General features: G+C 41.8%; 3 protein-coding genes across 3 annotated transcripts; 2 read left to right on the top strand and 1 right to left on the bottom strand.

The window, feature by feature from the left end:
• Positions 1–181: 181 nt before the first annotated feature.
• LOC102787431 (uncharacterized) lies at positions 182–25,119 on the top strand. The gene is made up of 4 exons (XM_087838244.1): positions 182–222; positions 1,448–1,777; positions 13,234–13,885; positions 24,893–25,119. Exons 1-4 carry the CDS (start codon positions 220–222, stop codon positions 25,117–25,119), a joined length of 1,212 nt encoding a protein of 403 aa, XP_087694370.1. The 5' UTR covers positions 182–219.
• LOC148103962 (uncharacterized) lies at positions 3,377–4,791 on the bottom strand. The gene has a single exon (XM_087835180.1). It carries the CDS (start codon positions 4,679–4,681, stop codon positions 3,377–3,379), a length of 1,305 nt encoding a protein of 434 aa, XP_087691306.1. The 5' UTR covers positions 4,682–4,791.
• Positions 8,609–11,924, top strand: LOC148103961 (ATP-dependent RNA helicase DDX54-like). The gene is made up of 10 exons (XM_087830510.1): positions 8,609–8,638; positions 8,725–8,815; positions 8,936–9,112; positions 10,067–10,128; positions 10,422–10,553; positions 10,652–10,859; positions 10,961–11,095; positions 11,248–11,469; positions 11,581–11,654; positions 11,746–11,924. Exons 1-10 carry the CDS (start codon positions 8,609–8,611, stop codon positions 11,845–11,847), a joined length of 1,233 nt encoding a protein of 410 aa, XP_087686636.1. The 3' UTR covers positions 11,848–11,924.
• Positions 25,120–26,096: the final 977 nt, after the last annotated feature.

Genomic DNA, 26,096 nt, shown 5'->3' with positions numbered 1-26,096 from the left:
CAAATAAAGGCTGCAGTTTGACTGGATGTGAGCAATACTGCCTGTAAAACTGCAGTTGAATTCTGAGAAATTGTAGTGCACTGTAGTCCACTTTGACACACTGGCTACAAAACTTCCTGTTTAGGTTAAGTTTATATTCCTGGAAGACCATCTTGTTCCTCACTGACCGCTACTCCTTCTGTATGGACACTAGTTTATCCAGTTTTCAAGAGAGAAGAGATGGTAAGAACTTTGCTATAGTAATTTAAGTGATGCAAGTTTACAAGTTTCACAGCTTTCCATTTCACTTTTACATTTACAATGGCTGTTTAACTTGTTTAAAAGGGGGGTTTACAACATTTTATAACTGATATTTATAAAATATGTTATAATACATTAAATTTTATAGTAAATTCTAAAAACAATATGAATACAATAGAAGCAACAATAGAATACAATATGAATACAATAGAAGCTTGTAATCGATTTTTTAGCATAAGAAAGAAATTGCTTTTATTTGGTTAAATAAAAGAATAGAAGAGGTTTTCAAATGGTTTATTTGGACAGAAATAATTTTTATGATGACTCATGCAGTTGTTGTGGTGTAAATTTCAGGGATAAAGCATGTTATGACAAGTCCCCCGCTCTCAGTGGAAAGGCAACAATCTTTGAGTCGATCTTTTTCACTCTCTGTGAATATGGATCAGTTTATTAACCCTCTGAAACCCAGCACTGAATCTTTTGGGTTAAACTTAATTGTCCTAAAATTCATACCAGACTGCATGTATATGTGACATGTTTTCAAAGTGCAGGTTTTGCACACATGCAGAAATCTGTTCAAAGAAGTCCACTGGTTTTAGCGTTTCAATTTTTTTTTTTTTACTCATGTGAATAGCTGCTACATGCACTATGCATATACACAATTTTCAGGCAAAATCAAAACAGCCATCTCTTTACAGTCTGACTCTCATGTGTGAAATATGCAAATACAGAGGACAGAAGAAGAAATGTATTTCTTCTTCTGTCACTGAAATGACTAGAAATGTATTTATGTGTGATGACTCTGCAGTGATGACAGTCAAGGGTAGAATTTTTAAATAATTATATTCAAACAATAAAGAACGGCCTTACTGAATGTTTATGTTGTTTTTGACCATTTTCTTTGGATAATGAAAGATAATTCTACTTCAATCTGCACAATTTACAGTTCCCCAAAATTGTATCTTGTACTGGGCTTTGCTGCAGACTCTTTTTTTTACTTCTGATAGGCTGTCACTTTGTTCATAAATCACAGCCACATCACACTGTTTTCAACAGGGATTACTTGTACAGACACTGATCTCATTATGTGTTGATATTAAATATGAACATGCACCATATCTATATGTATCTATCTATATCAGTCTATTAGTAAAACACTTTACAATTTATGTTTACTTTTTCTTTTTTCTCCTTTTACCTGGCATAGGGCCCATCAGTGAAGGTGCAGCACCTCCTGCCCCTTGCTGCTGTCGTCCTCCTGTACATTGTTCCCACTGAAACTAAAGTGGTGACATCAATAACAGAATGCCCTGACTTTTTTCTTGACAAAACTCCACCAAACATTGCAGGAATTCTGGAAAAAGGGGAAATCCAGGACCAGAACAGATACAAACCAATTTGCCAGACTTTTAATGACAAAAGAACATTTATGACGCTCTACGACACATTGAACAAGATTCCACTTTTTTCTGCTGCCAAGTACAGAGGAGGAGGTGAAGGAAGGAGACCTAAACCCAATTGGAAGATTGAACCACAGGTTGTTTTTACAAATCTAAATAATAATCTAAATAATGCTATTGTTCTGCTATGTACTTGTAATAACATTTATTTATTATAGTGAATCTTATTATCCCACTATGTGGACATCATATCAACTGCTCACAGTGCCACCTACAGCACTAAACAATTTTTACATTCAGTTATCCTTTTTATAATTATTATAATGTTTTCCACTACAAAGTCATGTTTTACTATGCAGGGCATTGTTCAGTATATTTCTATATAACTGCATAGAAATGACTGCAACTCACAACTTAAAGTGACCTGTTGCGTTTCCCTATTGTAACCCTATTATTCTCCTCAGATATTACTAACCCTAATATTACTTACCCTCGGCCTCCAGTTTTATGCATTTAATACATAAATAGCACCTTGATGATGAAAGTCTAGCACCACCATCAGTCCAAACTTTTCATTTAGAATAAATATATCTTGAAAAGTTTGCATTCAATTTTTTTCACATTTCATTTCAATTACTGAGTTGTAGCAAATCCTCATTGACAGTAAATCATTTTCCAGAGGACATTTCACAAGAAATATCAGTTCTAATTCGTCACACACCCACACACACATGCGCGCGCCCACACACACACACACACACACACACACACACACTGTGTTTTCATGTCTTTGTGGGGACATCTAATTCTAAATATCAAAACTGAATACCTAATCCTAACCCTTACCCTAAACCTTTTTGAGATGGAAAAATGCCTTGAAACTTGTGGGGCTGTTGGTCCCCACAAGCATAGTAAATTTCCAATTTTTAGTCCCCACAAAGATATGTAAAATCAGTCACACACACATACACACACAATACTTGGATTTGAACCATTCGCAAGCCACACTGCGAGAAGTATCAAAGTATCAAAGCTCTCACATTCTCAAAAGAAATCAGATAAGATACTGCAAAAAATTATTTCTGCATTTGTGCGATTGAAATGAATTGAAAATGTGTATGCAATGATACAGTTTTAAAGATTTGGCCTAAATAATGTTTCGAGTGAATGAGCCTAAACATGATGACCTAACCAGTGACACCGTGTCACCTGTGACACACACACACACACACACACACACACACACACACACACGTATGACTTTGCCGGTTTCAGCTGAAACAATTTCAGTGTTTCAAACCATGTTCCAGGATTTTTCCTTCACCATTTATGAGGTTTCAAGAAGAAGATAAACGACAGATACGAATGTTTGAAAAAGTTATGGATGAAAAGATTAGATGAAAAATACTCAAAGGATAAATTCAATTGTTTATTGTTTTATAAATAAGTTGAAAAAGAAAAAGTTAAACAAGTAAATAACGAAACAAGGTAAAATGAAGTAAGAACAAAATGTTAACAAGTAAATAAAGAAACAAGGTAAAATGAAGTAAGAACAAAAAGTTAACAAGTAAATAAAGAAACAAGGTAAAATGAAGTAAGAACAAAAAGTTAACAAGTAAATAAAGAAACAAGGTAGAGGAGAGAAAACCCCAACAATCCCCTCTGAGCAAGCACTAGGTGACAGTCGGGAGGAAAAACTGCCTTTAAATGGGCAGAAACCTCTGGCAGAACCAGGCTCAGGAGGGGACAGTCAACTGCCGGGACTTGTTGAGGAGGTGAACAGAGGTGGAGCAAGACGAGGCTACACCAGGTGAGGAAGCAGTAGAGTCTCTCCTCCAGGGCCAGCGGAAACGTTTGTTCTTCTTTTTCATGCAGTTTTCTACAAGAGCTTTTTTTTCCAGGATGAGGGTTCTCAACTCATCGATGGTTTCTGCGTTTTGTATCTCAAGCTTCTTGCATGTTTTCTCCACCTCTTCCAGTGTTGCTCGTTTTTCTTCAAGCTTTTCCTTGAGCTCTTTGGATGTTGCCTCCTGCATTATCTTGTCCTTGTGCATGTCTGCGTTTCTCTGTTGTACTTCTTTGTACATGTCTTGTAGCTCCTCATTTCTTCTGTGGATATCTTGGAGCGTACGCTGCAGGTCGTCATGTATGTTGTCTTGTTCCTGCTTTTGCACCTGCATTTCAGTGTGTTTGCGCTTCAAGTTGTTGTATTCCAACAATATCCCCTTAGTGAGCTCGGAGTTGTTTCTCGCCATTTGACCCATCCTTTTCTGCATGTGTGAGCATTGTTTGTCCAGTTTTTCTTTTTCCCCTTCTAGTTGACTTGTTTTGTCCTTCAGTTCACTACAAAACTGTTGCAGTTTTAGATTTTTACCCTCAAAGTCTTCGACAATACGTTTCTCTTCTTTCAATCTGTCTTGCTGTTGCTCTTTCTCTTGAAGAAGGTCTTTATTTTGGCGCAGTGTATCATCCAACTTTATTTTCAGCATCCTGTATTTTTCCTCCGTGACTTTGAGTTTGTGCTCCATGTCTCTTTGCTTTTTCTCCTGTTCTTCCTTCTGTTGGAGGATTTCTTTGTTTTTTTTCACAGCTTCATTGAAGTTTGTTTGGAGCAGCCGATTCTTTTGGTCCATATATTGGAGATCCCGTTCTGTCTTCTCAACAGTAGCTTTGCTGTCTTTAAGCTGGTTGGACATCTCCTTTAGTTCCGCGCTCTTTTGCTTGTTTTCCTTAATTAGGAAGACAATCTGCTCTCGTGCTTGTCCAAACTTGATTCCCCAGCCCTCATTAATAATTGTTATGTCGGGCTGGCGTTGTTGTCTTTCTTCCAGGTTCTTATTTTGCGCTTCCATCTGTCTACACTTCTCCTGCAGTTGAAGTTTCTCTTCTTCAATCTGTTGAATTTTATTCTGGAGATGGTAGTTTTCCTTCTTACTGTCATGTAATGCCCTTTGGACGGCTAAGAGGTCATTTGGCCGGCCACGACAGGAAGGAGAAGCGGCGTAATCTTTTTGCCTTGGTTGGTGTCTTGTTGGATACATGTTGAAGGTTGTAAACGACAACTCTGAAAAGTTTTCCAAAAGTTTCTGTGGTGAACGTGTGAAGGCTGCAAACACAAATGCTGCGAAGACACGAACTACAAATTGTTGTTTCTCACCCCTGTTTAAGGACAAACTTCAAAGGATCAAAGTGTAGTGACATCATAACTCCGTGAGCCAATGAGATTGTCGTGTGACATTTTGGAATGGGGATATTTTTTCACCGGGGCCCCGCCCTGGAGCCAGGCCCGGGGAGGGTGCCCGAGGGCGAGCGTCTGGTGGCCGGGCCTTAGTCCATGGGGCCCGGCCGGGCACAGCCCGAAGAGGAGACATGGGCCCATCCTCCCGCAGGCCCACCACCCGCAGGAGGTGCCATAGGGGTCGGGTGCATTGTGTGCCGGGTGGCGGCCAGGAGCGGAGGCCCTGGCGGACTGACCCCCGGCTGCCAAGACTGGCAATAGGGACTGTCTCAGTCTGGAGTTGCCCCTGGTGAGAGGCGGCGGGCTGGGGTGGGTATTCTAATATCCCCTCGGCTTGCTGCCGGTACGTTGGGGTTTTTCCCGGTGGACGAGAGGGTTTGTTCCCTGCGCCTTAGGGTCGGGGAACGGGTCCTGACTGTCATCTGCGCTTATGCGCCGAGTGGCAGTTCGGAGTACCCAGCCTTCTTAGAGTCCCTGGGGGGGGGGGGTGCTGGAAGGTGCTCCACCTGGAGACTCTGTTGTCCTGCTGGGAGACTTCAATGCTCACGTGGGTAACGACAGCGAGACCTGGAGGGGTGTGATTGGGAGGAACGGCCTCCCTGATCTGAACCCGAGCGGTGCTTTGTTATTGGACTTCTGTGCTAATCACAGTTTGGCCATAACGAACACCTTGTTCGAACATAAGAGTGTCCATAAGTGCACGTGGCACCAGGACGCTCTAGGCCGTAGGTCGATGATCGATTTTGTAATCGTATCACCAGACCTGCGACCATATGTTCTGGACACTCGGGTAAAGAGAGGGGCTGAGCTGTCAACTGATCACCACCTGGTGGTGAGTTGGATCAGGTGGCGGGGGAGGACGCTGGACAGACCTGGTGCACCTAAACGTGTAGTGAGGGTGTGCTGGGAACGACTAGCAGAGGCCCCAGTCCGCGAGATCTTCAACGCACACCTCCGGCAGAGCTTCAACAGCATTCCGAGGGAGGCGGGGGACATTGAGTCCGAATGGACCATGTTCAGCGCCTCCATTGCCGAAGCTGCTGCATTGAGCTGCGGCCGCAAGGTGGTTGGTGCCTGCCGTGGTGGTAATCCCCGAACCAAATGGTGGACACCAGAGGTGAAGGGAGCCACCAGGCTGAAGAAGGAGTCCTATCGGGCTTGGTTAGCCTGTGGGACTCCGGAGGCAGCTGACAGGTATCGACAGGCCAAGCAGAATGCGGCTCGGGCAGTGGCTGAAGCAAAAACTCGGGTGTGGGAGGAGTTCGGAGAGGCCATGGAAAAAGACTTTCGGACTGCCTCGAAGAGGTTCTGGCAAACCGTCAGGCGTCTCAGGAGGGGAAAGCGGTGCTCTACCTGCACTGTGTATAGTGCTGGCGGAGCGCTGCTGACGTCAACTGAGAAAATTGTCAGGCGGTGGAAGGAATACTTCGAGGACCTCCTTAATCCCACTGACGCGTCTTCCAAGGAGGAAGCAGAGTCTGGGGATGAGGGGAATGACCCGCCAATTTCTGGGGGCAAGGTCACTGAGGCAGTTAAACAACTCCTTGGTGGCAGAGCCCCTGGTGTTGATGAGGTCCGCCCCGAGTTCCTGAAGGCTCTGGACGTTGTAGGGCTGTCCTGGCTGACACGCCTCTGCAATGTTGCGTGGAGATCAGGGGCAGTACCCGTGGATTGGCAGACCGGGGTGGTGGTCCCCATCTTTAAGAAGGGGGACCGGAGGGTGTGTTCCAACTACAGGGGGATCACACTCCTCAGCCTCCCCGGGAAAGTCTATGCCAGGGTGCTGGAAAGGAGAGTTCGTCCGCTAGTCGAACCTCTGATGCAGGAGGAACAATGCGGTTTTCGTCCTGGTCGCGGAACACTGGACCAGCTCTTCATCCTCTCGAGGATACTTGAGGGTGCATGGGAGTTTGCCCAACCAGTCTACATGTGTTTTGTGGACTTGGAGAAGGCATTCGACCGTGTCCCTCAGGGTGTCCTGTGGGAGGTGTTGCGGGAGTATGGGGTGTCTGGCCCATTGCTACGGGCCATTCGATCCCTATACAACCGTTGCAAGAGCTTGGTTCGCATTGCCGGCAATAAGTTGGACTCGTTCCCGGTGGGTGATGGGCTCCGCCAGGGCTGCCCTTTGTCACCGGTTCTGTTCATAATTTTTATGGACAGGATTTCTAGGCGCAGCCAAGTGGCGGAGGGCTTTCGCTTTGGTGGCCTCAGGATCTCATCTCTGATTTTTGCGGATGATGTGGTTCTGTTGGCTTCATCGGGTGAGGGCCTCCAGCTCGCACTGGAGCGGTTCGCAGCCGAGTGTGAAGCAGCGGGAATGAGGATCAGCACCTCCAAATCTGAGGCCATGGTTCTCAGCCGGAAAAGGGTGGAGTGCCCACTCCGGGTTGGGGATGAGGTCCTGCCCCAAGTGGAGGAGTTCAAGTATCTCGGGGTCTTGTTCGCGAGTGATGGGAGAAGGGAGCCGGAGATCGACAGACGGATTGGGGCTGCAGCTGCAGTAATGCAGACGCTGCACCGGTCCGTCGTGGTGAAGAGGGAGCTGAGTGTAAAAGCGAAGCTCTCAATTTACCGGTCGATCTACGTCCCTACCCTCACCTATGGCCACGAGCTGTGGGTAGTGACCGAAAGGACGAGATCGCGGATACAAGCGGCGGAAATGAGCTTCCTCCGAAGGGTGGCTGGCATCTCCCTTAGAGATAGGGTGAGAAGTTCGGCCATCCGGGAGGGGCTCAGAGTAGAGCCGCTGCTGCTCCACATCGAAAGGAGCCAGCTGAGGTGGTTTGGGCATCTGGTAAGGATGCCCCCTGGGCGCCTCCTGGGTGAGGTGTTCCAGGCATGTCCCACCGGGAGGAGGCCCCGGGGCAGACCCAGGACACGCTGGAGAGATTATATCTCTCGGCTGGCCTGGGAACGCCTTGGTGTTCCCCCGGATGAGCTGGAGGAGGTGGCTGGGGAGAGGGAGGTCTGGGCCTCTTTGCTTAGGCTGCTGCCCCCGCGACCCGGCCCCGGATAAAGCGGATGAAGATGGATGGATGGATGGATGGATGGATGGATATTTTTTTTTAAACCGTTTTCAAATTATCTTAATATTTGACTGTTTCTTAACTGACCTGTTTAGCTGATTAAGAAATGAATTGCCACGAGCATCTCTAATGTTATATAACAGACAACAGAAAAAACAGTTTTTTTTCTAAGTAATAGAGGTATAATACATTTTTTTAATTTTTTTTTTAAATAATCCTACTTTTTATAAGAGGGAACATTATTTAAAGAATATGTATTTAATTGAAAAACTCTCTATTCATCTAAAGGCTATAACAAAAAAGGTGAGCTTCCTGCTCAAAAATGAAATGACCAAAATAAATGGAGCATTTCTCTGCAATTACAAACTCTGTGTAAACAATCTTGGTTTCAAAATAAGGCTAATGCTTGTGAGATGTCATCACAGGTGTAAATATTACTGCAGATGTTACTATGTCAAAGTCTCACAACTGTCTTATGTTTATTTATATAGGCAAGACCTACTTTTCACTTTTTAGCTTTGCTATATGTTCTTGAGTGTATTAGTTTGCCAGCAGCACAAACAGTGTACTAGTACGGTGGATTAGAAAAGCTGCTCACAAGTTGAATAAACACCCAGGATTGTTTCATCATTTTCATTCAAAACCAATATTTGAGTCAAAATGAGAAAGTTGTTTATGCTGTCTGATGAAGAAGAAGCAAAATGAAGTGCAGTTTTGATGTAGATGATGTTGTATACAAACTAGAAGAGGAAGATAGTAGGAGCTCTGTATCATGTTTTGTCACTTTGTACCATGTAATTCTTTCTATTTCCACCAGGGGGTGTTTTCAGAGGTGGTAGGTGGTAAAAGAAGAGGTCAGCAGGAAGATGGCAAAGAGCGACCAAAGACCAAGAAAAAGAGGCAGTCAGGCAAAGATGAAGAGTATTATATCCCTCCAGGGGAGATAGTCACTTAAGTCATATCCTCTAAGGTGGGCAGGAAGAGCCTGGTTTCTCCTGGTGCGCTGTTCTTCCATGCTTTTATTACAGGGATCAATCCGTCTGGAAGGACCACTTGTTATAGTGGACGCCCTGGACCACTATCTCTGAAACGGGATTCGGTACTGTTCCCTGGTAATAACGTCTGGTCAGAGACGGGGAATGATGTCAGAGTGGAAGAACTTTATTTGCCACGAGCCCACATCGAACACACACTCTCGCTGGCAAGTAAGGATGTGGTTCTGTAATTAATACAAATAAGAAATAACATAAACATCTCTCTTGTCTAGCATTTCTCATACTTCAGTATTACAGAGAACACCATACCAGATTACAAAGGGGCAGATCCTGATACCAGAAACAGAGCTTAGAGTAATAACATAACAGAATGGCATAAACACAGAATCATAATCAATTTAGGTCAATTCATTCATTTGTGAGTCAACACCACCCTCTAGTGGACACAATTGCTCACTCAAAGGCCGCCATGTGTATGCAGGCTTTCTGAACAAGAACGGATTCGTATGCTAACTTAGTTACTCCATCAGGTAAAATCTTTGGGAACATTAACTCTCCACAATAACTGAAGCAACTTAGAAATGAGGAATATCCTGTGGAGCCAGGCTACTATTTACTTATTCCTACAACATAGCTGCTAACTCAAGGCAATAGTAACAGATGTCTACATTGGTACATTCACAGTAACAGAAATAAAATACGTTCCCAACGTGACTTACTGGTTCTATGAACGCACACTTGCCCGCCTTAGTCCAATTCAACTCAAGTCCACAACTTGCTTGCAGCAGCGCTACTCGCCGTCTACACTTTTAATTACCACAGCAAGGAGAGAACGGGTGAGCACTCTGATTTGGCCTCTGGGGGAATCATGCTCCTCCCACGCATGCCCTGGCTGGAGGACTTTTTAACAGGGCATAAAAGCCATTCATGCACTTACATATATGTGTGTGTATATACACGTGTATATATACAGAGATCAATTTCTTTTTTCTGTAGACATTTATCTAATAAATTAACCCTCCACGGTGTAGATTCTCAACATTTTTCTGGCTTATTTTCTCATCATAAAGCATATTCATTCAATTTAGCTTCCATATTTTTTAGCATCTAAAGGCAAATAATCCTAATTATATTCACACCGGTGTATACAAACTTTTTTCTCAGGTCTGACAGAGCCTGTACTGATTCGTTTAGATGTGGATTCCAAGCTCAGTGATCAGATCAAGGTAAAAAGGCAGAATTTGCTTTTGTTTTATTTACCTTTTGTTTAATCTGAGAAATTAGATGGAAGGTTTTGCATTATTTATTACAACCTCAGTACAGGATTATTGCATCTACTCTACATGCTAACTTATGTTAAATCAGCTACTGTGTCATTGTCTTGGTCTTTCTACTTGTTGCTCTGTCTTCAGACACTTGCTATTCAAACATTTTGTATTCTTCTCCCAGAAATGTTGAATGATTTAAATGTAAAGCCCAAAGCAAAAGTCATGTTTTCATTTCTTCTAACTTTCATCAGCTGTCATTCCTTCACCTGCGTGTGGATGACAAGCCGGCTCTGCTGCTCCACCTCCTGAGGAACGTAGTGAAGCCTCAGGAACAGACAGTGGTCTTTGCTGCCACCAAACACCATGTGGAGTACCTAAAGGAGGTAAGATAACAGTGTAGCCTAAATTTGTGAGAATGTTAAATATTGTTTTAAAAACTAGAGCTTTAGTTGACTTCTTCTTTTTTCCCCCTGATGTCCAGCTGCTGTCGTTAGAAGGTTTAGAGTGTGCCTACATCTACAGTGCCCTTGATCAGACTGCCAGGAAGATCAACATTGGGAAATTTGTGCATCGGAAAGCCATTGTGCTTCTGGTGACTGATGTTGCTGCTCGTGGTATAGACATCCCCCTGCTGGATAATGTCATCAATTACAACTTCCCCTCCAAGGCCAAGCTTTTCTTGCACAGAGTTGGTGAGCAGCTGTATGCAGAAGGAACAAAGTGATTCAGCTTCTTTAATTTGAAATGATTAGGCCAGCATTACGTGTATTTTTCCCCTGTCTTTTCCCATTGGGGCGTGTGGGACAAGCGGGCCAAAGTGGCATAGCCTATAGTCTGATTTGTCCTGATGAAATGCCTTATGTCTACGGCCTCCACCTCTTCCTAGGACGACCAGTTCAGTTTGCTTCACCTGAACAAACACAAGGTAGACTCTACTGCATGCCTGTCAGGTCTTAAAGTGACAGATGAACTGTTTAACTGATGTGCTACACATTTGAGGTTGCTAATAAACTTTATTTAGTGCTCTTTTTATCTGTCACTGTATTGAAATGTCTGCATTTCTTTTTTGTACTCCAGATTCAGAAGGTGTGTTTGGCCGAGTCCCTCAGAGGATCTTGGATGATGAAAGTGCTCATCTGATCACGTCTCACGAAAACTCCCTGGACCTGCAAAATCTGCTCCGTGTCTCAGAAAACGCCTACAAGCAGTACCTCAAGTCGCGGCCAAACCCCTCGCCGGAGTCCATCAGACGGGTTAAAAACACAGATGTGTCCAGCATGGGTGTCCATCCAGTACTTGGTAAGTTCAAAGGAGGATAAACTATAAAAAGAAGAGAGAAATTATGAAGATAATCAAAAGGAGTAGTGAGGAACTGATGGCAGTTAGGTAAGACAATTTGATTTGTTTCAGGGTGTGGTCTGGAAAAAATGGAACTGGAGTGCCTTCAAATAGTCGATGCCATCAAGAGCTACAAATCCAAAGCGGTGAGTTTGGTGCAGACACATCACAGCGCTGCATTTTCTGGTAAAAAGTGTTCTAGTAAGCAAAGAAACATATAATTCTCTCCTGAAATAGACCATCTTCGAAATCAACTCCAGTAGTAAGACACCAGCCAGTGAGGTGATGCGGGCCAAACGCTCTAAAGACACTCGGCTAGTGGACAAATTCAGCAAGTAGAGAGAAGACCGAGCTGCAGAAAGCAGGCTGCAGCAGCCAACCAACCCCACCACTACTGCTGACTGTGACATCACAGAAAAGGATGAGAGTGATTTAAATGTAAGCATGGGTGACGTATTGCTTCTTTCTTTCTTCCCTGGATCATTGTAGTTGCAGGTTTACATCAGTTTCATTAAGGATTAAGCACACATGGAACTCCAGTAAATCATAAATTAAAATGTGGATATTACCTGTCCACAGATTCATGGTGACGTATCTGCTCTTTTAACTGTTTGGTGACTTCGCTTTGTTTGGCGATTGTAGAAATGGTGTACATGAGATTATAGCTGAGATTCAGAGGTTTCTGCAGCACTTATATTTCTGACCTCTTGTTATAACCGATTAAATGCGATCTCCTCCCTTTTGCCCCCATTTTTGGTGGTGTGGGTGCAAATGATCAGGCATGACATTCTCAAAAGAAATCAGATAAGATACTGCAAATAATTATTTCTGCATTTGTGCGATTGAAATGAATTGAAAATGTGTATGCAATGATACAGTTTTAAAGATTTGGCCTAAATAATTTTTCGAGTGAATGAGCCTAAACATGATGACCTAACCAGTGACACCGTGTCACCTGTGACACACACACACACACACACACACACACACACACACACACACACACACACACACACACACACACAAACACACACACACACACCGTGTTTTCATGTCTTTGTGGGGACATCTAATTGACTTTCTCCAACGCTAAATATCAAAACTGAATACCTAATCCTAACCCTTACCCTAAACCTTTTTGAGATGGAAAAAAGCCTTGAAACTTGGGGGGCTGTTGGTCCCCACAAGCATAGTAAATTTCCAATTTTTAGTCCCCACAAAGATATGTAAAATCAGTCACACACACATACACACACGATACTTGGATTTGAACAATTTGCAAGCCACACTGCGAGAAGTATCAAAGTTCTCATGGGAATGTACTGCCCACCCCTCTTTCATGTATCAACTTCAAAGGACAAACTGCAGGTGTAAGGATTTTAGGTAACACACATAGACAGACGTGCTTAACATAGCTAAAAAAAAAAATTGGAGTCAAATTGACCCAAGAGAACCACCGATGTATGCAAAATGTGTACAACTCATTGAAAAAAGTATCATAATGAAAAATTTATGCTTTATCATTTGTCCTCATCAAAATAGGAAAAGACACGTGAACTAAAAAAAAACAGTTAACTATTATTATTTGAATGATTAACATTGAATGGGGTCAAATTGACCACAAGGATGATATGAGGGTTAAGTGACAGAGATTTGCAGAATATATTTATTCTACTTTGGAGCAACAATGCATACATCACTAATCTACCCTTTTGATTTTGACAGCTTGAACAATCAGGACACAATGACAATATGAAAATCCAAGAAAAGCCCAAAAGGGCAAATGAGAAGAAAAACAAGAAGGAGAACATCATCTGCAACAACCAGGCTGGCGACCAAGACTACAGAAACAACCCAGATTTTGACAGAGGACATTTATTTCCAAGCTCTTATGGATCTGATGAGATTGAAAAAATGTCGACTTTTACTCTGACTAACATTGTTCCACAACAAAGCGATTTCAACACAGGAAGCTGGAACAGAATGGAAAACTGTGTCAAATGTGTTTTGAATGAATACTGCATTAACAACAATGACAAAATAGAAGGCTTTGTAGTAATAGGAGCACTGCCCAGCAACAGTAATCTCAACAACAAGATCAATATTCCTTCAGTGCTCTGGTCAGCATTCTGCTGCTTCAGTAAAAGTCAGAACAGCTGGCTGGCAAGTGCACACTGGGGCGAGAATGTGGCCGATGGCCCTAAATACCTGCAGACACAGACCTTAACAGAACTCCACAGAACCCTGGGAATTGAACCATTTCCTCAAACACAATGTCCTCTTGACACAACTGTCACTCGCTTTTACTCAGGTCTTAACCCTGCCTGCAGCTGCCCACAAACCATGTTGAGTACATCTGCCCCTCCTACTTCCACAGGTACTCCTTTAGTTTCTTTTTCTACTACAACATCTAATTCACCACGCCCTAGCAGTACCACATCCTTTTATTCTACTGCAACAAGTCTACATCTAGCTCTATTCCTTTGTTATCTGTCTCTTCTTCTACCACAATTTCATCATTTAGTACTCTATCTGTCCCTTCCACCTCATCTGGCCTTTTCACATCTACATCTGCTCTTCTTACAACAACATCTGCCCCACCTTCTACCACATCTGTCTCCTTAACTACCACTTCTGTCCTTTTCACATCTACTTCTGCTCCTCTTACTACAACATCTGCCCCACCTTCTACCACATCTGGCCCCTTCACTGCCACATCTAGAATTTTCACATCTACGTCTGTTCCTCTTACTACAAATCTGGTCCACCTTCAACCACAACTGGCCCCTTCACTGCCACAACTGGCCCCTTCACTGCCACAACTGGCCCCTTCACTGCCACAACTGGCCCCTTCACTGCCACATCTGGCCATTTCACAGCTACATTTTTTCCTCTTACTACAACATCTGGTCCACCTTCTACCATTTCTGCCACTTCCACCTCTGTCACTGGCCACTCTAGTACTAAATCCAGACCTACACCTAAAGACACATTAACAACTACTTTACGGCTAACTACCACTCTCCTTACTACCACTCCACTTCCAACTATCAAACCCCAGACTTCTACTATTCCAACAACACTTCCTCCAAGTGCCAAAACTATTGCTGCTACAACAAAACCTTCCACTACAACCACAACTAAAAAGAAGCAAGATGACTATGAACGCAAAAAAGAAAGAACTAATAGACAAAATGAGGTAAGTCCAGTTCCCAATTCAGTTAATGCGAGGGGAGTAGGTGGAGCTGGAAGTGTGTTACCAGTAGGTGGAGCTGGAAGTGTATTACCAGTAGGTGGAACTGGATTTGCATCAGAAGGTGGGAGAGCGGGAAGTGTGGGAGCTGTAGGTGAAGCTGGAAGTGGATCATTAGGAAGTGAAGAGGGCAGTGGATCATTAGGAAGTGAAGATGGAAGTGGATCATTAGGAAGTGAAGATGGAAGTGGATCATTAGGAAGTAAAGATGGAAGTGACTTACTAGGAAGTGAAGATAGAAGTGCATCATACTGCGTCTGCATCTTCCAGCAGATCTGTTTCTCTTGCTTTTCAAACCATAAATGCTTCTTATCCAACAACAAATGCTTATGACTTAAAATCCACTTCAGCTGACTTTCTCATTTGTAGTCTACTTTCTCTTCACCTCCAACTCCAACCTCAGACCAACAACCAAATCCCTCTATCCCATGTGTTCCTATTACACAGTTCACTCACCAGATGGTCCTTGCCTCCAACCAATTGTTATACCAATACAACATCAGCTAGATTTGTCCTGGAATGTTATACTGACTCTGGATCCCATTATCTTGACCTCCAGTAACACTGAGGAAACTTGAGGAAAGTTGTTTTTGACCAGAATATGCCTCCAATCTCTTCTATTTGCTTAATATCGCTAACATTAGAAACATTCGATCTCGGAGTAATACTGAAAATCTACCATCATTAAATCTAGAGTGGACTTTTGTAATTCATTATTATCAAGCTGCTCTTAAAACTCGTAGAAAAAACTTCAGTTGATCCAAAATGCTGCAGAAAGAGTACTGACAGGGAGTAGAAAGAGAGAGTATATTTCTCCCATGTTGACTTTTCTTCATTGGCTCCCTGTTACATCTAGAATCTAATTTAAAATCCTTCTCCCCACACACAAGGTCTTGAATAATCAGACCCCATCTGATCTTAATGACTTTCTAGCACCATACCACCCCATTAGAACATTTCAATCTCAGGCTGTGGCTTATTGTGGTTCCTAGAGTATTTACACGTAGAATGGGACGTAGAGCCTTTAGTTTTCAGGCCCCTATTATGTGGTACCAGCTTTCAGTTTGGACTCTGAAGGCCGACACCATCTATAATTTTTAAGATTAGGCTTAAAGACTTTCCTTCCCACTGTCACCAAGTGCTTGTTCAAAGGACGTTGTTTGGTTGGGAAGATTTTCTCTGCAATATTGTATGGTCTCTTTCTTATAATACCTTATAAAAAGTACCTTGAAGTGACTGTTGCTGTGATTTGGCACTTCATAGATAAAACTGATTTGAATTAATTAAACAAAACCAACTGATGATTTCTTTCAATCTTATGTTTTATTTAATTAATATGCATCAGAATCAAACGCTGATAATAGAATTCATTTACTCTTTTTGGCTTCCAAAATCCATTAAATGTATATTGAAAGAAATTGTGGCTTGTCACTTTCTTTTGACAACATTAAGCCCACACACACTGGTAACACAACAGCAGCAGCGGTCGTGACACTTTCACAGTTTAAGGTAGAGTCAGCAACCTGTGGAAACCCAACTTTGTAGCCGCTCCTTCGACCGTCATTTATTTTATACAGCAGGAAATCTGCACTTCCAGGAGTTGGATTAAAATAAGAAGAATAACTGTTAATTTGGTCTTATAACATATTTAAATTATATAGCTTGCTGTATATGTAAACTAATGGCTGATTGAATATTAAATCATATAAAATACTGTATTAATTAAACCCAGTTAGTATTTCAAAATATAAAAAGACTTTTTTTACAACCCAATAGAAATGTGGGCCAATAAACTCAAGTTAAAGGTTACATTTTTTATGGCTTATTATAGATTTTTTTTTAATTTATTATTTTATGGAATTTGACCTTTGACTGACCTATGACATTACATCCAATGTGTTTGCATGTACTGCGTTTTGTTAGAGGTTTTTGGATTTTTATTGAGTAATACTGCAGAGAATCATAATGTTAATAAATTAAATCAGTGACTGTGGCATCACAGTTAGCTTGAATACCAAAAGTCACACCTTTCAGCTGTTGTTTACACAGGAAAACCCTGTAGCAGCCTCACTGAGCAATTACTAACACTCAGACTGGCCAAGAGTAACATCAGCCAGCCACTCGGCTCCACATACACAGACAGACTGGTCTTACTGAAAAGCCTCCTTTTTTTCCTGTCTCCTCAACCTCTTCTGCCCTCTTCTCTCTTGGCACACAACTTGGAAGGAATCAGCCTTTCAATACCTTTAGAAATACTGCAGTCTAAGCTCCTTTTTATATAAATAGAATGATTTAGAAATGCAGAAGATTGACATCTATCGTATCAATGTGCAGCGCACTTTGTATTGGGCAACCTCCCATCTTATCTGTAAATTATGATGTAATGTCAACTAAATGCTCCACTCCCACCACAAAAAACACTCTACTCACTGTTCACTGAGATCACTCAGCATCACAGCTCAGCATCAGTTAGACTTCACGAAAAATTCAGAGACGAAAAGATTGATTTCAGTTTTCAGTAAAAGTTATTGGAAACGTTTAGCATTCACTTTCAGTGTCCAGTCCAAACATTTTTGTGTGTCAACAGATTGATGTGCAAACATGTTAAACGGCATACTCAGTTACTTCGTGGCAAAAGAAGTGTGGTTGGCTTTGGCTGTTTTCCAGTTTTAAGAGGTGGTTTAAGTACATGCTGGGAAACTTGATTGAGTGCTGTGTCCCAAATAATACCAACATCTGTTGTTTATTGTCAATTATTGTAGAAAAAAACTGAACAGTCCACACACTGCAAAACTTCACATTCCCTATTCATCGCATCTACTACATGGTGTTTTAAGCACACTTGCTCATTATACAATGGCTGTATCCCAATTCAGGGTCTGCAGCCTTAAAGGTCGCATTTTAAGGCCGATTACATCACAGCGATGCAACAAAGGCTGTCCCAATTCAAAGGCTGCTTGAAATGCGGCCCTCAAATGCGTCCTTCATTTCCCTGAATTCTAAGGATGGGTCGGTGTAGCCTCCATGACCCAACATATTCCAGACTTCATAGCACGGCGGTGGGTGTGGATAATTTTGCTGAAAAAAATGGTGGATGGCTGAAGTGGGGCAGCTGAAGACTAAACTTTCAAAAGTAAGTACTGAATATTATGTCACTTATTTATCTGCAAATATTTAATAATGAAGAACATTAAAACATAACTGTTGGCCACATGTCGGCAAAGTTATGTGACATTAGTGAAGTTTGTACTAACGTGGTTTTAAAGCTTAGGCAAAGTGCCTAACTGGTTTTACTTTTGTGGATAATTAATGTCAGTCATATATCCACAAACACAACAAGCTGAAAGTCAGTGATGCTGCTCGGCTTGCAGTCCTGAATATCACGGCACAAGCAGGATTCACTGCACTGTTAATGTTAGCTATGTTATATTGCTGCCTCTGTTCGGTGGTGTCGAGCCAAACGGACTTTAACGTGTGTTTGAACGAGCTGACGGTTCACTCGTTAAGCTGAAAGAAAGATGCTTTAATCACAGGAGTCACACATGTGTCCACTGTACCAGGTGGAAACGCTTCTTGTTTAGCACTCATAATAACACAAACACTAAATCCTCCTTCTCTTGTGCTGTTTTGTAGCAGTGTATACACCTGAGACTGTCACCTGTCTGTCTGTCCTGCACTCTCTCTCTGTTTCTTTCTCTCTGATTGTGGAATAAAAGTATGAACATGTATTTATAAGTTACACTTGTGTTTGAATCCTGCAGCTTATCACACATTTGATTTCCATGTGTGACAACTGCAAGTGTCCAGAGTGAGGACAGACTGAGGGACCCACTGCTGCACATCATCTGTGAGGCTTTGCACCCCTGATGATCCACCAGGACAAACTCAGCAGTGTGTGAGGAAGAGGAGGAGGAAGAGCCAGCAGCAGCTGACAGATGGAGAGAATAGACAGACTGTTCTGTTGGGTTTAATATTGAGGAGGTATACAGGAGGTAATCAACTTTCAAAATAACAACACTGGTCCGGCCAGGTGAAGTCAAACGATGATTTTTAATGACACGCGTGGGGGGACCACCGCCGTACGCAGACAGCGCCGATCCCCGACTTACAGAGCATAAGCAGATGCTTTATATACCATCAGGGCTTAAATTTAATGACGTCCCTTCAACGTCACTCAGATACAGTTCATACATAGGTTTCAAAACCACAATGACTTTTAACACAGTTTAAAAAAATAACATTGTCTCCGTCTCCACGGCAGATGCTTCCTGTCAACTTTCTGACTTTCACTTCTCGTCTGGAACATCAGACCCACACCCTGCAAGAAACTGTTCCTCTTTTTGCAGAGACAATTTTGCAATTGCTAGGAAACATGACTAACCTCTCACCTATAAATGAGTCTATCAACTGTGTGTGTGTGTGTGGATGTCAGCATGAAATGCACTCAGTTTCACCTCTCCCTTCACCAGCTGAAACCTGTAACCTTTTCCACCAGACAGAAGACCAGCACGTACACATTTAAGATTATAACAAGCATTCAAACGCATTTAAGATTATTGATTCAACTCAACAGTTTAACCTGGTTATAACTGCACCTGTAATAAAGGCTAATTGGGTACCAATATGTTTAAACATCTGAATACAATATCAATACTGTAAACTGTATGATTAATGCAATGGTAATGATGATGATTATTAACAATAGCAGCAAAATATTTCTCTAATCCTCACAGTTCCCTGTTTGTGAAGGACTGCTAGAAAAGTTTAAAATAACTAATTATCTGTCCTGAATCAGTCTTATTAGGTAATGTTCAAATAATTTGATCATTCCAGTGTTTTCAGTGTGGGAGAAAGTACTCAGGGCCTTCAAGTTACACACTATGAAAGGCAGCAACAAGTTTAATATTCAGAAACCTAAAGTATGTATCAGCAGCAGAATGGAGCTAAAAATAAATGTTTGTTTCAGTTCTATGAAGCTTTGAGTATTTTGGATTAGTAGCACTGCTGTGTTTTTTGCATCATATTGCTGTAATTGTTTATATGCTTTATATATTCTGAGGTAAGTTGATCTATAGTGTAACATCATATTCTATAAGGATGTTATGTGTTTGTATACTTTCTGCCCAGTTTGACCCATTTAGCAGAAGTCAGCCTGTTTAAGGCTCTGATATCTATTCTGTACGACTTAAAGCAGTTATGACATGGTCTGATTTTCTCACCCAATAAAGGAATATTTAATATATCAGTCTACTCTTCATTCTATCAGAAACAGTTTTCACAGCTCGTACATTTGCTTTTTCCACACATATATAAGCATTGAGCCAAATTTAGTAATGCCAACATATTAAAAGAACAATATTTGTCTCTTATATATAATACATCTATATATACACTGTCACAGATACTTGTCTTTGAGTGAAGATTTAAGGTGATAGGAAATATAAAAAAATGCAACTTGAATCTTTACTGAAACTCAGTATTTGACACACAGTTCAAGCTGCTGTAATGATAAATATAATAATAACTTTATTATTGGCCATATTATATTTACATTACCAAAGTAAGATGCCTCAGATACTTATCAAATCACACAAAGCTCATACAAAAACAAACAAACAAATGAACAAAATATGTTCTCCTTCATTTTTGTCAAACAAAGCTGTATGAAATGTTTCCAGCTGTTAGTATCGTGGTTGCTAGGCAACCTGGGCAGCATGATGGAGGCTAGACCGTCCTATTTCACAAACCTCGCACTTCCAGCCTTAGTGGTCTTTGAGTACGTGGCCCTTGTGGACCGTTAAGGCTGCATACTTTAAGGCTGCAGATGCTGAATTGGGATACAGCCAATGAAACGCAGGGTGGTGCCACCTTAAATCACATGTGACAGGTCACATGACAGCATTATCCAGTCAGAACCACATTTTACATGGGACTAACATTTGATGAATAAATAATCTAGAAGTAATACAGATTACCTTGGCATGAGTAAGAAGAATCAGTGCCAAGAAAAACTTTCAAGAAAAATTAATGCCGAATTATAGCTCCACAAATCCAACAACAAACAGAAGGACAGAAACACATAAGCGTTGTCCCAATGCTGCATTTGAAGGCCGCTTACATCACAGCCAGGCGAAGAAGGCTGTCCCAATTCGTCGACTCCTTCAAATGCGGCCGACAAATGCGTCCTTCATTTCCCCGTATTTGAAGGATGGGTTGGGTGTGTCCTTCGTGGCCCACCGCATTCCCAGAATTCATAGCACGGTCCAGCTAATTCGAGTTTCCAACAATGGCGGCCACTACTAAGTTTTAAAATTAGTCTTATTAATCTTTCTGGATCACAAAATAAACTTTTAACATATTTTCAGGCAAGAAATTAGCTGTGTAAACTTCAAATATCTGCCTGGTTTATCAAGACATCGCATATTTGCAAAAGTGTCTTGCAGTTACATATTGTCTCAGACAATATGTCTGAGACAATACAATATGTCTCAGACATATTGTATTGTCTCAGACAATATGTAACTGCAAAATATTTCATACAAGATATCAAATCTACTCACCCACAAGTAGCATAACATTGTCTATAAAACTACGAGAAAAAGAGGTACTGTAGATAATTTCATGCAGTTACTGTAGTGATTACTTATGAGTTAGAAAGAAAATTTTGAAGAAAACATGTCAAATTAAGTGAAGTGGCTTTTTGTCTATGAAGGTTCTCAGTCATACAGGTCATCGTAATTTACGGAGCTTGGAAAGAAAAGCACCTGGACTTCTTTAAGTTGCTTGAAGACGTTTCACCTCTCATCTGAGAAGCTTCTTCAGTTCTAGGGTCAAAGGGTGGAGAGTCCCACCATGTAATTAGGTAGAGGATCATTAGGGGGTCCATTGTCCATTGTCCCTCTCGGTGCTTTACTCCCACAGAGCTTCAATCTGGAACTCTTCACCATTTTGATTGAACAGTGTTGGGCACGTTACTTTGAAAAAGTAATTAATTATAGATAATAGCTACTTCTTCAAAAAAGTAACAGAGTTAGTAACTGAGTTACAAATTTAGTAATTGATTACTTGAAAAATAAGTATTGCCTTACTTAAAAAAAAGTTTAACCCTCTGGTGTCCAGGGTATAATTGGCCATTTTTAACTACTTTTGATTTTCCCCACATTTCACCTTTAAAAACTGTTTACTTTGCCTTGTTTGGTGTCATCCTTTTCAGCACAACCTCACGTGTCTGAATTCACAGTCATGTTTTCATTTTGACATACTGTATTAACACAACTGATCTAAAATCAGACAAGAAATATAAAATCAGAGTAGAAAAAGTTATATTGTTTTTACTGTAACAACCATAAACATGTTTAATGAATCATATTTCATAACTTTAAATGCAAATATAAATGGTCAATTTTAAAGTCCTCTGCACAAGCTTTGCAAACAACAAAGTTATTTGCAGCCATTTACCTTTTACCCTTTTTATCACCATTTCAAACTATTTACAGAACAATCAGCTGTTCTGCATTCAATAAGATGCCACACAAATTATTTGTGCCACTCCAAATATTTCTGTCCACTATAAAGGAGAACATCACAGCCTGACACCCGCAGGCCTGACAGCATCACTCCTGCTGCTTTCATTCAGCAATTGCCTCATTGTTCTAACACACACCACTACATACTAACTATACAAGACAACACATTAACTACACCAGTGGCGGTCCTAGCCTGTTTGGCGCCCTGGGCGAACACTCCCTCTGGCACCCCCCCCCCAAAACATATTAAGGATTGTACATTAACATAAAACACACACACAGCCACCAGACAGCCATCATAATTCATCATACAATGAGAACAGGACAAATCAACAATTGACAATGACTAATTAAAATTAAAATCTGTAACATAATGTATTGTTTGGAGTTTAGTCTGTTACTGTTACTATTTTTACCATTTCTTCTTGGAGCAACTGTAACCCACATTATTTCCTTAGGGATTAATAAAGTATGCTGATTCTGATTGTTTCAGGATACATGACCTGCCATTATCCAATCACACATCTGCTTGCCTTTATCTTTTGCTTGTTTCTCCTCCTCTTCTTTTCTCTTTTTTCTAAACTGAAGACATGATGGCTTTGAACTTTTCTTGTCCATCTTCCATTGGTTTTAATTTTACACTCCAGTAGGAACACCCATCCCCCAACTCAGGGATCACCACAACATAACCTAATAAACCTACAACTTAGTTCACTTTGTCTGGGGGTTTATTTCGAGGATTTCGCACAACCCAGGATTCAAATCATGAATACATAATGGGCTTGGATTTACAACATTATGAATGAAATGTGGTCTACTTGGAAGCAGCAGGGCTCTCCTCCCCTTTCGATGGGTTGTGTGTGAGACTTAAAATCATCAAACTGTAAATTATGAATTTTAAATTGTTATTGATCCCTTTACCCCTAGTCCTGAAGTGTTTATTTATTTTCTTACTCTTCTTATATTTATTGTTTGTTTACTTGCACTGCTGTAACTGGAGCCTCGTTGTCTCGTCTCTCTATATACTGTACTGTATATAGCGGAGATGACAATAAAGTTTACTTTGACTTCAGCAGCGAGCAGGCGCACCGAGGGCTCTCTCGCTCACTTCTCGCATACAGAATTTCGAAAAAACATCGGTGGAAATTATAAGTCTGTATGATGTCTGGTGTTTTCGTGTTTGTTAGTTTGTTTTTATTTAGTTTTATTTTGCGAGCTGGTTATTAGATGCTGCTCCAACCAGCCAGAGAATCCCCCGCCGCCCCGCTCTCTCCTCCCTGTGCCGCAAGCATCAGGCGCACCTCGCAAACGGAGGGCGCCCTTACTCCCAGCAAATGGGCGGCAGAAAACCGATTGGTGCCTATGCCATTCCCAATATGCGCTGGCATGATATCGGGGCAGCATGGGTACGAGCAATTTTTTTATTTTTTATTTTTTGCCCATGCGAGTGATGCCGCCCCCCACCACGACGCCGCCCCGGGCAACCGCCCGTGTCGCCTGTATCAAAAACCGCTACTGAACTACACACTCCAAACACGATAAACGTCACAATCTCTCACATCTCAAAACTCGCTCTCTCTTTTTCTGCTCCCTCTCTCTCTCACCGTCACTCCTAAAACTTCCTTCTCTCCCAAAACAACCAAATGTCATGTTGCCATATCATTTTTTGATTTGTCGACATGGTGCATTTTTACACCAACACGGAAGGGCAGTTTTATTTTTTGGGGTTTTTTTGGTCATAAGCAGAGGGTATTTGCTAGCGCTGTCTTTAGATGTTAAACATGACGAAAGTATTCAGAAAAAACGCCACGTATATATTGTTTATCATGACTCTGGTTTTACGTGGCCTATCAACACAATTTAAAAACTAGTCTATATCACCTTTTTGCTTTGTCATCTTTAAATGGTAAATGGCCTGTATTTGTATAGCGCTTTAGTCCCTAAGGACCCCAAAGCACTTTACACATTCAGTCATCCACCCATTCACACACTCTCACATCTTTAAGTGGTCATCTGATTGGCTTACCACGACTACTTTATTCTTCCTCAGTCAAACAGCAGCACCCATGCGATTGTTTTGCCCCCTTAGCTCCAGGTGTTGTGCAAAAATGTGATCATCTGCCAGACAGTAATTGCCGTCCGCGCAGCTGCTTAAAGCTATAGCACCCGGATTACATAAACAACTACTTTTAGGCAACTAATATAACACCCTCTAAGCTGAACACAGCATCAACCGTCTGTTCGTTGAAAAATAGTAATGCGACCGTGCTGCATTTTCTTAGTGGCTTTTATTGTCATTTTAACCATGTACAGTGGTAAAGGACAGAGTAGTAGAGACACTGCTGGGCCTTCTTGGTTATGGACTTGGTGTTAAGGGACCAGGAGATGTTCTCCCCTGGTGGACACCATGGAATTTGGGGATCTTGACATCCTCCACAGAGGACCCATTTATATTAAGTGGGCAGTAATCGGTCTGTGCTCTCCTGAAGTTAACAATCATGTCTTCTGTTTGGTCCACTTTCAGAGACAGGTTGTTAACTCTGCAACAGTCCGTTTGCTGTTTCACCTCCTCTCTGTATGCTGACTCATCGTTCTTGCTGGTAAGACCCACCTGGTCATGTAATTGGCGAATTTGATGATGTGGTTCGAACTGTGCATTTCTGCAAAGCTGTGAGTCAGAGTGAACCGCAGTGGGCTGAGCACACATCCCTTACAGGCTCCAGCGCTCAGTGTGGAGGGGTTGGAAATGCTGTTCCTGATCCAGACTGTCTGAGGCTTTTCCGTCAGAAAGTCCAGGATCCAGTTGCTGAGGGAGATGTTCAGACCGTGTAGGCTCAGTTTGCTCAGTTGCTGAGGAATGATTGTGTTAAATGCTGAACAGAAGTCTATGAACAGCATTTGTACATATGTGTCCTTTTTGTTGACGTTGATGAGGGAGAGATGTAGCGGGGTGGCGATGGCATTCTCTTTTCAGTGGTTTGGGCAATAGGCAAACTGCAGTGGGTCCAGTGTGGGTGGCATCACCCACAATTAAAATTTGGAAAGCAATCAACCCATCTGGAGTGCAGAATTGACAAACTTTGAACAAACTGCCCGAAATGTGTTGACAGAGACATTTCAGGGACTTTGAGTCATTCTGCGGTCCAGACGGATTAATTGCCTTAAAATGTTTAATCGCGTTAATCTTGATGACGGCATTAACAATGACAGCCCTGGTTTGTTTTCATTTTGTTTTATTTTGCAAGCTGGTTATTAGATGCCGCTCCAGACAGCCAGAGAATCACATGCCGCCCCACCCCTCTCCTCCCTGTGTGCGAGCAACATTTTTCTGTTGATCAACACTTTTTAAATTTTACATTTTTATTTACTTTAAATGTTTTACATTGTGTTTGTCTATTCCATGACTTAACTTTATGATTATTTTAATATTTGTGTACAGCGCTTTGTGATGGCCTGTCTATGAAAAGCGCTTAATAAATAAACTTTACTTACTTACTTATGCAGATGCCCGTGATGCTGTCCTGAGCAACCACCTCTGTCGCCCATATCAAAAACCGCTACTCACCCTGCCACATGCGTCGCATGTCACCGCTGTCCTGGCAGTTCATGTGGATTCTTCTGCTATGTCCGTGCTTCACTGCTTTAATGGCACAAGACAGTTTAGCCCTCGCTGTTCCCAGGGACGCCTTGTCACCTGCTCTGAAGGCTGAGTCATAAACCCTTTAACAAAAAACTTATCAAAACATCAGACCTGATGATTTTTAATTGTTCAACGAACCATCACACAGCTGATGCCTACAAACAGTGAC

This window comes from Neolamprologus brichardi, chromosome 3, assembly GCF_056152115.1.
Source record: "Neolamprologus brichardi isolate AB-2024 chromosome 3, ASM5615211v1, whole genome shotgun sequence".
In the NCBI taxonomy this organism is placed as follows: Eukaryota; Metazoa; Chordata; class Actinopteri; order Cichliformes; family Cichlidae; genus Neolamprologus; species Neolamprologus brichardi.
Note: the sequence above shows the minus strand (reverse complement) of the source record. Positions and strands in the feature narration are given on the sequence as shown.